The sequence below is a fragment of the Alligator sinensis genome, unplaced genomic scaffold (genome assembly GCF_000455745.1).
Source record: "Alligator sinensis unplaced genomic scaffold, ASM45574v1 scaffold94_1, whole genome shotgun sequence".
Classification (NCBI taxonomy): Eukaryota; Metazoa; Chordata; order Crocodylia; family Alligatoridae; genus Alligator; species Alligator sinensis.
Genome location: NW_005842073.1, coordinates 745,502 through 754,674, shown reverse-complemented (window position 1 = coordinate 754,674; position 9,173 = coordinate 745,502). Strand labels below are relative to the sequence as shown.

The following is a 9,173-nucleotide window of genomic DNA, read 5'->3' as shown; positions in this document are numbered from 1 at the left end:
AAAGAGAGTAGGGAACAGACTGACATTTGTAGCTGGCCAGTGTCTGCCAACTGTCCATGAGGTCCCTTCAAATCCCAATGCTCTGGGGGAGGGACCTAAAAATTTAAAAACAGCATACAAGTCTGTAAGTGCCTAAGCCAGGGACGGGCAATTATTTTGGGCAGAGGGCCACTTACTGAGTTTTAGGAAGCCATTGAGGGCCGCGTGACAGGCAGCCGAGGGCAGATAACTATTTTCTAAATTTTTTAGGGGCCCCGCAAGCTGGATAGAATGGCCTGGCGGGCTGCATCTGGCCCGCGGGCCGCATTTTGCTCACCCCTGGCCTAAGCTGTCAGCCTTTCGCTTGCCAGGGAGCAGCATTTGAAAGGCACCAAGAGTCTGACTGGTTCCTAGCTGCTACTGCCTAGCTAGGGTGCGCGTCTTCTACTTGCAAAGGACTGGATACAGCTTATACTGACAGCTTAGCTATACACTAGCCTAACTTCAATACTAGTATTGTTATCCCTATATCATTTCTCTTTTTTTCCTATAAACATTCCTTTGAAATTATTCTGTTTGTTTTTTTTACCTGAAGAAAAAGAAATCTGTTTTGCCTCACAGTGTGATCGCTGGGCAGTTCAGGAAAGCACAGCATAGATTAGATAGATTGCACACACAGACACCTACATATACACATACTACACGCAGTCAGACACCTTTTCCAGCACAGGAAAACATGAAGCATGTTGGAAAGGCCAGTGCTGCCGAGTCTGGAAGGAGAATTGGGGGAGGGGAGGTGGCAGAGGGAAAGGTGTCAGAACCCTGTTGCCCAAGCTGAAAGACAGCCTCTTTTCAAGCAGTCATTAGGCTTCTGCTGGTACTGTGAGCTGCAGTGCCTGCAGCTAAACCGCCTCTGACACCAGCTGTGATAATAAACCCCAGCATCAGCAGCATGACAACAAGCAGCACAGTCTCCTCCACCCCAATTGAGGGTCCCAGCATGAGCCTCCCACTCTTAGAAGAGCTCAATCTTGATGTAGGGGACCTCAGCTTGATAGCACAAGAAATTCTGGGGCAGGAGGGGGAAGCAGAGTTCATTCTCCACACCCTTCAAAGTTCCCCTAGAACCAGGTCCCCTTCCCCAGAAGGGACTGCGGAGGAGACTGTGGGGGGCAGGTGGCTCAGCTCCATCTATTGTGCCTCTGCCTGTTGAGGAGGGGGATAGAGCAGAAACCCTACCTGCACCCTGGAAGCAAGGGGGTACTTTGGTCTGGGATCATTTTGAGGTGTCAGATGATCCCACATATGCTATCTGCCTACGCTGCCAAGACAAAACCAGCCAGGGCAAGGGAGTGAAGCGCACGAGGACCACAGAGATGCTGATGCATCTCTGTAGGCACCATCCCCTTGCCCTTACTCCTCCTCAGCCTGGAACCAGTGGGAGCATGGCCAAAGGGAAGTCCCCCTCTCGCTCCAAATCCCCCATCCCCCCCAAAGCAGAGGCAGGCCACCCTGGAACAATGGGGGAAAGCCAGGCACACAGGGGGGCACATTCCCAAGGTAACAGAGGTCACGCAGAGCATTGAGGAGACACTTCTTGTGGATGGCCAGCCCTTCTCCTTTGTTGAGTGGCCACGGTTCAGACGGCTCATGGCACTCATGGCCAAGGTTCCCTCTAAGCTGCATGTGTGCACGGCCGTGCACAATAAAAAAAGTTGCCACGCAGTAACTTTTTAATGCTGTGCACTGGGGCTGGTGCGGGACACTTACTGCTTGGCTGCGCGGGGGCTGCTCTGCTCCACTTCACTCCTCACCGGCATTCCCGCGGGGAGAGAGAGCGCAGTCCCAGCCAGAGCAGCCCGTGAGGGGCTGGGCCACTGATCAGTGGGCAATCATCACCTCTGCCCCTTCTTCCTCCATGCCTGCAGCGCGGAGCAGGCAGCGGCTCCTCCCCGAGGCAAGGCAGGGGTGGGGACCAAGCCGGGGAACCACACGGGCTCCAGGGAACTGCTCTGGTTCCCAGCCCCTTCAGGCAAGCTTCGCTCTGAGCCCCTCCAGCTTCACCCTAATCTTAGCTTTCATCCCTGTGCCACAAGCTCCACAGCTCCCACACCAAAGCCCGGCAGCCCCACGGGTCTTCCGGCTCTGCCTGCTCCCTGCAGCCTTTGAAAGTGACGCTATGTGCCTCGCTGCCTGATCTGCCCAGTGGTGGGACACACAACGCGCCATGCCACTTTCAAAGGCTGCAATGAGGCATGGAGGCAGGGACTGGCAGAATGCAGCCTGCATGCAGGTTCAAGAGACATGACAGGGAGGTACACACAATTCATGTAACAAAGGTACTGGAGACAAAGTCAGCTCTTTGGTAATGGAAGACAGAGGACTCAAATTCTTGCCCATATTTAAGTATTAATTAAGTCTTAATCCTGGCCACATCGACATGATTACAAGGTAGTATGTGGGTATTACAGCTAGTTTCTTCTATTATTTACAACAATGCAAATTAAAAGCAGAATTGGGCCTTTAAAGAAAAACATCTAACAAGATAAGAAATAGACTGAGACGAATATTAAAGAATGCATCTGGTACACAGTGTCATATTAAATATTAAAGGGGGAAGCAGGACCAATTCGGGAATGGACCGAAGCAGCGCACTCACGGACTGAAGCAAGGCGCTCATGGATCACTACACTTTAGAGGGAACACTGCTCGTGGCCCCATCATACAAAGTTCCTACGCGCACCAGTGGTGCCCTCCTGGTATGAGGTATGCAGAGAGTACTTGATAGAGGAGCTGTGCAAGGCAGGTCCACAGGTGGCCTTACACTTTACCTCGGACATCTGGAGCAGTCAGGGTGGAGATCATGCCTACCTCTCCCTCACAGGGCAGGGGTGCGACCAGTCAGGCTGTCAGTGGGCTCTCCTTGCAGCCGAGGTGATGGATGAGTCCCACACGGCAACCGAGATCATGGGGGCCATGGGTGCGGGGGTGGCTCGTTGGGCAGGGTGAGCTCACCTGCGGGTTCATGGTCACCAACAATGGGAACAATATGGTCAAGGTGGTCTGCGATAACATCTTTGTTGGCATCTGCTGTGTGGCACACAAGTTGCACCTCATTGTCAGGGATGCCATGGAGGGGGACAAGGCTGCCAGAGATGGCACCAGCACCACAAGCAAGCTCATTTTCAAATGCAGGAAGGTGGCAGGCTACTTCCACCATAGCATCAATGAGGTCAAGATGTTGTGGGACAAACAAACAGAGCTGAACATCCCACAGCATAAAATCACTTAGGATGTGGAGACTTGGTGGAACTCCACACACCTGATGCTCAAGAGGCTAGTGGAGCAACAGAAGGCCATCCATGAGATGGCCTTGCTTGGGGAGATTGCGATCAGCGGCCCACTTAACAGAGCTGAATGGGATACCATCTCCCAGATCTTGGTGGTTCTCAAACCCTTCCTTGAGGCCACCAAGACCTTCAGGGCTGGCGATGTTCTCCTTAGTTAAGTGATTCTTGTAGTGAGGGACTTTCAGAGCTAAATGGAGAGCTTCCAGGGGATCAATGTTTCTGGCTGGGGCAAGCTGCTGTAACCAGACGTGCGGGCACTGGTGAGGCAGCTGAAAGAGGGCATCAGGAAACGACTTGATTTCTGCAGTCCAGTACAGTCAACGTGCTGGCCGCCATGTGTGACCTGAGGGTGAAGGGGAGCATATGCAGCAGTAAAACCCTGGATCACTGGACAGAGGTGCTGGTGAACAATCAGGGACGCAGAAGGGTGGAGGCAAGGGGAAGTGGAAGAGGGGGATCCACTGTTCTGTGCCAGCACGCCATCCACCAGCCAGTCTCCTCCTCCACTACAGGTGCTGCCAATGTGGGCCAAGGGCATGGCTTCCATGGTGATGTGAGGTCCAGAGACACCAGACCCCACCATCAGACAGGTAGCGCTCAGGCCTTGGAGGCTGCCTATGAATTGCACTTCATCAACCTCCTAGGTACAGAAACTCATTGACTTAATATAGACATTGGAATTATGACACGACAACCTGCTGGACAGCTGACTCCCCAGGTACCTCTCCTCTTTTACCTACTACATCCCCTCCCCACCCCTACCCCAGCCTGTCCCTCACCTCCTGATGCCTCCATTTCCATTTTCACTGACTGGCTTTCTTGCCTGCACTGCATGCAAGCCTCTGGCTTCTTTATTTCTTCCATCCAGGAAGACCACACACACTAATTGCAGGTCCTTCCTCAGCCTGACAAAGGGTTTTCAACCCCAAAGCTTGCAAAGATATACTTCTCCAACTATTCAGTTGGTCTACTAAAAGATATCAGATTGACCCAAAGAACTTGTCTGCCTATATCCTTAGACCAACATGGCTACAACCTACACCCCTATCACCTGTCCCCAGTCAGCTGACCGGAAGGAGGCAGGGCCCTGGGCACATCTCAGCCTCAGGGCTGGGGCTGGCAGAGAGAGTTTTCTGGCAGCTGCTGGAGAAGCAGCTCCTGCAGGAAAGGAAAGAAAGGCTCTATGACCGTTTGGCTGCTTGAGACGCCAGTGCTACTGTGTTGCTTATCTGTTGTTATTTAAAGTGGTGAACCAGGCTGAGGCTGTAGGGGAGAAGGCCTCATGGGGCAAACTGCCATGTCGTACAGAGGCCCCAGTGCCAGTGAGGGTGCAGCAACAGGGGCATAGGGAGCCCAGAGACAATAGAAGGTAGAGTGAGACTGAGACCTCATTACAGGGACGATATCAATATAATATCTGGGAGGAATAGGGTGTGGTAAGGAGTGGTTGGAGGGATGGGGCATGGTAAGGGATGGTTGGAGGCATGCATCTAGCCCATAAGGCTTAGGGTGTACCCTTGAGGGACCCAGCAAGGGGTCCTACAGGGTTTAGTGGGGTCCATTAGGACCGTGACTGAGCTGAAGCTTGAGGGCAGCCTCCCTATCTATTATCTTTTCCAGTTAAGACATGGTGAGAAAAGAAGGCACCTGCAGGGTGGAGCTGGCAGTCACAGGGCCCTAGGGGTATCACGGCCATCTTTAGGGACTCTACTGTGTGACAAAGTGCAGTTTCCCAGAAACCCCTACACCTATCTCCTTGAAACTTGGCAGGCTTCATGGCCTCAGCAGGGGCTACCATGCCTGATGTTTTCACCCCACTCCATGTTAACAAACACACAGGTCACAAGTTTTGCTTGTCAGCACCTTGAGGTGCAGTTTCCCAGAAACCCCTTCACCAATCTCCTTGGAACTTGGAAGGCTTCAATGCCCTCAGAGGTGGCTACCACTCCTGCAATTTTCGTCAGAATCTGGGAAGAAGTGACAAAGTTATGGGCATTTTAGTCAGTCTGCATTATAGCCTATGGCCAAAAAACCGAAATAGGGTCAAAACTCGAAAGTTTCAGCTGAAACAAAATAAAACAGCGATTCAAAACGCCAAAACCTACCGCTGTCTTGTTGAAATGCCAAATCCGAAACGGAATACAGGCATTTTGCACAGTGCTAATGGAAACTAACTATGAAGTTGATTAAATGGAGCCAACACTGAGCGTGACTATAAAGGGCAAACATGCTGATGAGAACCTATAAGAATAGGTTAGCATGACCCATCTGAATAAGGTATATGACAGTGCCCATTTCATGTAGTACATCTCAGCACCAGCTCTTTTTAATGTCATTATGAGCCTCTATATTGCATACGTTTTGACTTCCTCTTCACTCCTGAAGCTGAGCTGTGCCTTTCTTGCCCATTTCCAATGAGTCCTGTTTCTTAACAAGCCTTAAATGTCTGGTAAACATCACCAAATGGGACCCCAAACAGTTCACCTGAAATCCCTGTCACACCCTCTCTCAGCCTGTCACACACGATTAGTATGGCTCTGCCCTCCGTGAGGTGGAGACGGATCAGGTTGCCCCCTCACCTCATCTGCATATAAGTTTTTTTTGGAGGATCCCAGGGCTCGTGCCAGGAACATCTGGTTTCAGTCCTACCTGGGGGAGCTAATTAGCACATGGATCCTTTTATTTTTTGTTTGTTTGTTTTGTTTTTGGGGGGGGGGGGAGGGGAATGTGTATCTGACATACTGAGCAGTCCTGAGCCATAAATGTTGTTGACTCAGCCGAGACCCAGACCAAAGAACTCTATGGTAAATCATATGCCTTTTGACTAATATTATGCATAGCTCATACTCTCTCCAAGTACGTTCTATAGTGTTTCTTAAAAGTATATTTATGCTAAAAACCTGTGCTAAAACTTGCAGCAGCTTCAAAAATGGTAAAATACATAATTTCTGGATGAACTAAGGCCATGGGTACCATATAGAAATTGCTATATCTACGTTTATTTTAAGGTTTGTTTTTTCAAATCTGTTCCTCACTTTCACGTGCTCAGGTAGAGCAAGATCTGATAATAAGGAAGGGAGAATGGGATCAGGAGGAAGACAGTAGGGTGGGGCAAAGGGGCTACTTGCCCCCCCCATTTATTTTTCCTGCTGTAGCAGTGGAAGGTTGACAAATTCAAGACAAACCTCTGATAATTAAGATTCTATACCTGAAAAATTGTATCAAATGTTAACGTTGTCCATATATAGAATGTAATGATGGGAACAGGATCATCTTATATTAAAGTAAATAACATAGATTTTCCTCCTTATTTTTAAATATTCAACTTGGGATAATGTATATTCTGTTGTCTACATGCATAACACACTAATGGAAGATGCTTTTATTTAACTTTCCAAAAGAGAAGGAACAGGTTAGGGCAAAAGAAACAGGCTTGAAACATTAGCACCTGAAAAATAAAATTCTTAGTAGCACAAAAACATTTTAACGTTAAAAGCAGAGGCGTGTTTATACATTTTCTCCACAACAGTGATATTACCACCCACTAAAATTGACCATAAATTATATCAATAATTAATCAGTGATCCAAATTAATTAACAAATAATCTGAACAAATCTGGGTGTGGAACATTCATTTTAAGACTGATGCATCCAGAACCAATGATAATTTAAACACACACAATGGCATAAAAATAAGACACTGAGATACTACACTCAAACTGATCCACCAAGAGGCAAGAGTCTCAATTCCACAGTGCTGCTTAAAATAAAGGAAGTTTTTAATATTACCACTTACCCTCTTTGGCCCACTAAAGATCTTCCTGGTGTTTTCCTTTGATTTATCACCTTGTTTGTTTGTGGATTTTTTATTGCCTTCAGGTACACCTGATGTATCTTCTGAAAACTCCAGTAGATCTGCAAAGGTAAATATAAATGAAGAAATATTCAGTTAAATGGCTTTCCTTAAAAGATGGCTTCTTACATTATGAACTGCCATGTAAAATTTCAGCAATGTAATTTATAAGAATTAAACACTGTATTCTGGTATTTTAAAACAGATCATTGAGATTCCTTGAGGACATAATGAAATATCTTAACATATACTAAAAGCCCCTGACATTAAGAAGGTTCCCATTCATAATTCTCATCACATCAGAAGTAAAATTCACTTGATCACAAGTCCAGCACAGTACTTGGGGAATGCTAGTGAACTTGAAGAATAGGCACATTTCCTTGCAAATTGCTTGGCCAGCAGAAATTATTTATAATTTTTTTAATAATTCAAGTGTTTCAAGATACATAGGAAAAAAGTGCAATATCAAGATGATAACCACAATGTTCTTAAAGTCCACTTTGACCTGTGCACAAAGGTTAAATGCTGACTGTACACCACTAAAAATCCTTAAAAGTGATGACTGTTCATTTACTTGACTTTAATGCTGACATTAATTTTTCATACTATCAGCGTTTTCAGCACAGTTTCACGTACACCTGAGGTCCTTGATCTCAAGCAGTGCTGTGGTTGGGCTTATGGTATCTTCTCCGTGCTTGAACCGTTCTGTGAACCGTCGATATGCCAGACTTTCCCGCCTGCCACGTCCCTGATGTTATTATTATTAATATTCATTTTTAGATATTATTAGGCAGAAGGTTTATTCTGTTAGTTTGTTCTTATTATGCCCTTTTTATGTGGCTCGCGCACAATATGCATATGTCCTCCAATCCTCTCATCTGTATATACGCCTGACCTCAAGGTTAGATATCTAGACATAGTCTGGTTAAGACTGTGCACTTTACTTCACTTCATTTTGGGGGGGGTGGGGGTGGGGGGGTTGTTTTAATTTTATTTTTACAGATTTGTACAAGTCTCACACAGTCAGACCACAGATGTTCCTTGCATCTTTTTCCAATATCACTTACAGTATTAACTTTGTAACTCTTCTCACACACAACGACTTTAACCTTAAACAGCTAACAAGAATGAACTAAACTTAGTATTCACGAACAGACTCTCTTTGAATCTTCTCTCCTTTCCTTTATTTCGTTCAATTTTTTTTATGTTAAGAGAGGTCTTATATCTTCATATCCGTCTACATCAAATCCTTTTATTTTTAGTAGTAATGACATCCACAGTCAGCCTTATCTTTAGCTGATGGTCCGGACTCCTCTTGGAACATCAGCCAACCCAGTCTCTACTGTAGAAAGAGAGTTTGAACACCAATCCCCTTTTTTTTTCCTTACTATTACAGAAGTATGTCCTGCGTCCTTCGTAGTTTCTTCGGGGATCTGCCCCTCACTCCCTTCCCTCCCGGCACACTTGGGAGCACAATCAGTTCCTCTACAGATACGGCGGGGAATCGTCCTTCATTCCCCTCTCTTCTCTCTCTTCCTCCTTTCCCTCCATTGGGCCTCACGTCCCGCCACTCTGCTCCTCTCTCAGACCTTCTATCCTTATATGGTAATGGCTCCAGAAGCAGCGTGCTCGGTTTTTTCCCCCTCACGTCTACGCTCGCTCCTCCACACACCTTTCCCCTTAAGACACTGCTAAGCGCTGTTATTTGTCCAGGTCATTGGGGTGAACAGGGTATGTACCCTCATGACTATTTAATACTTCTCGTGATTGATTATCCGGATGACATTGTGATAGGAAGTCAGCAATGATGTTTGCATGTCCAGGCCTGAATTCAATATCAAAATGGAAGGGCTATAAGGCAAGAGCCCACCACACGATCCGGGTATTATCCGTTTGAGCGGTTTTTAACCACTTCAATGGTGCACGATCAGTAATTAAAGCTAACTTATGGCCCAAAAATATTCCACTCCCCATTTTATTGCTAGGCATTC

The 9,173-nt window shown here is 47.0% G+C and overlaps 1 protein-coding gene across 1 annotated transcript in view; it reads right to left on the bottom strand.

Annotated features, from left to right (window-relative positions):
- The window catches only part of WAPL (WAPL cohesin release factor), a 131,190-nt gene that overhangs the window by 51,053 nt on the left and 70,964 nt on the right, over positions 1-9,173 (bottom strand). Inside the window, exon 3 of the mRNA XM_025204240.1 lies at positions 7,126-7,244. Within this exon, the coding sequence (XP_025060025.1) occupies positions 7,126-7,244 (119 nt within the window). The remainder of the gene's footprint in view (positions 1-7,125; positions 7,245-9,173) is intronic.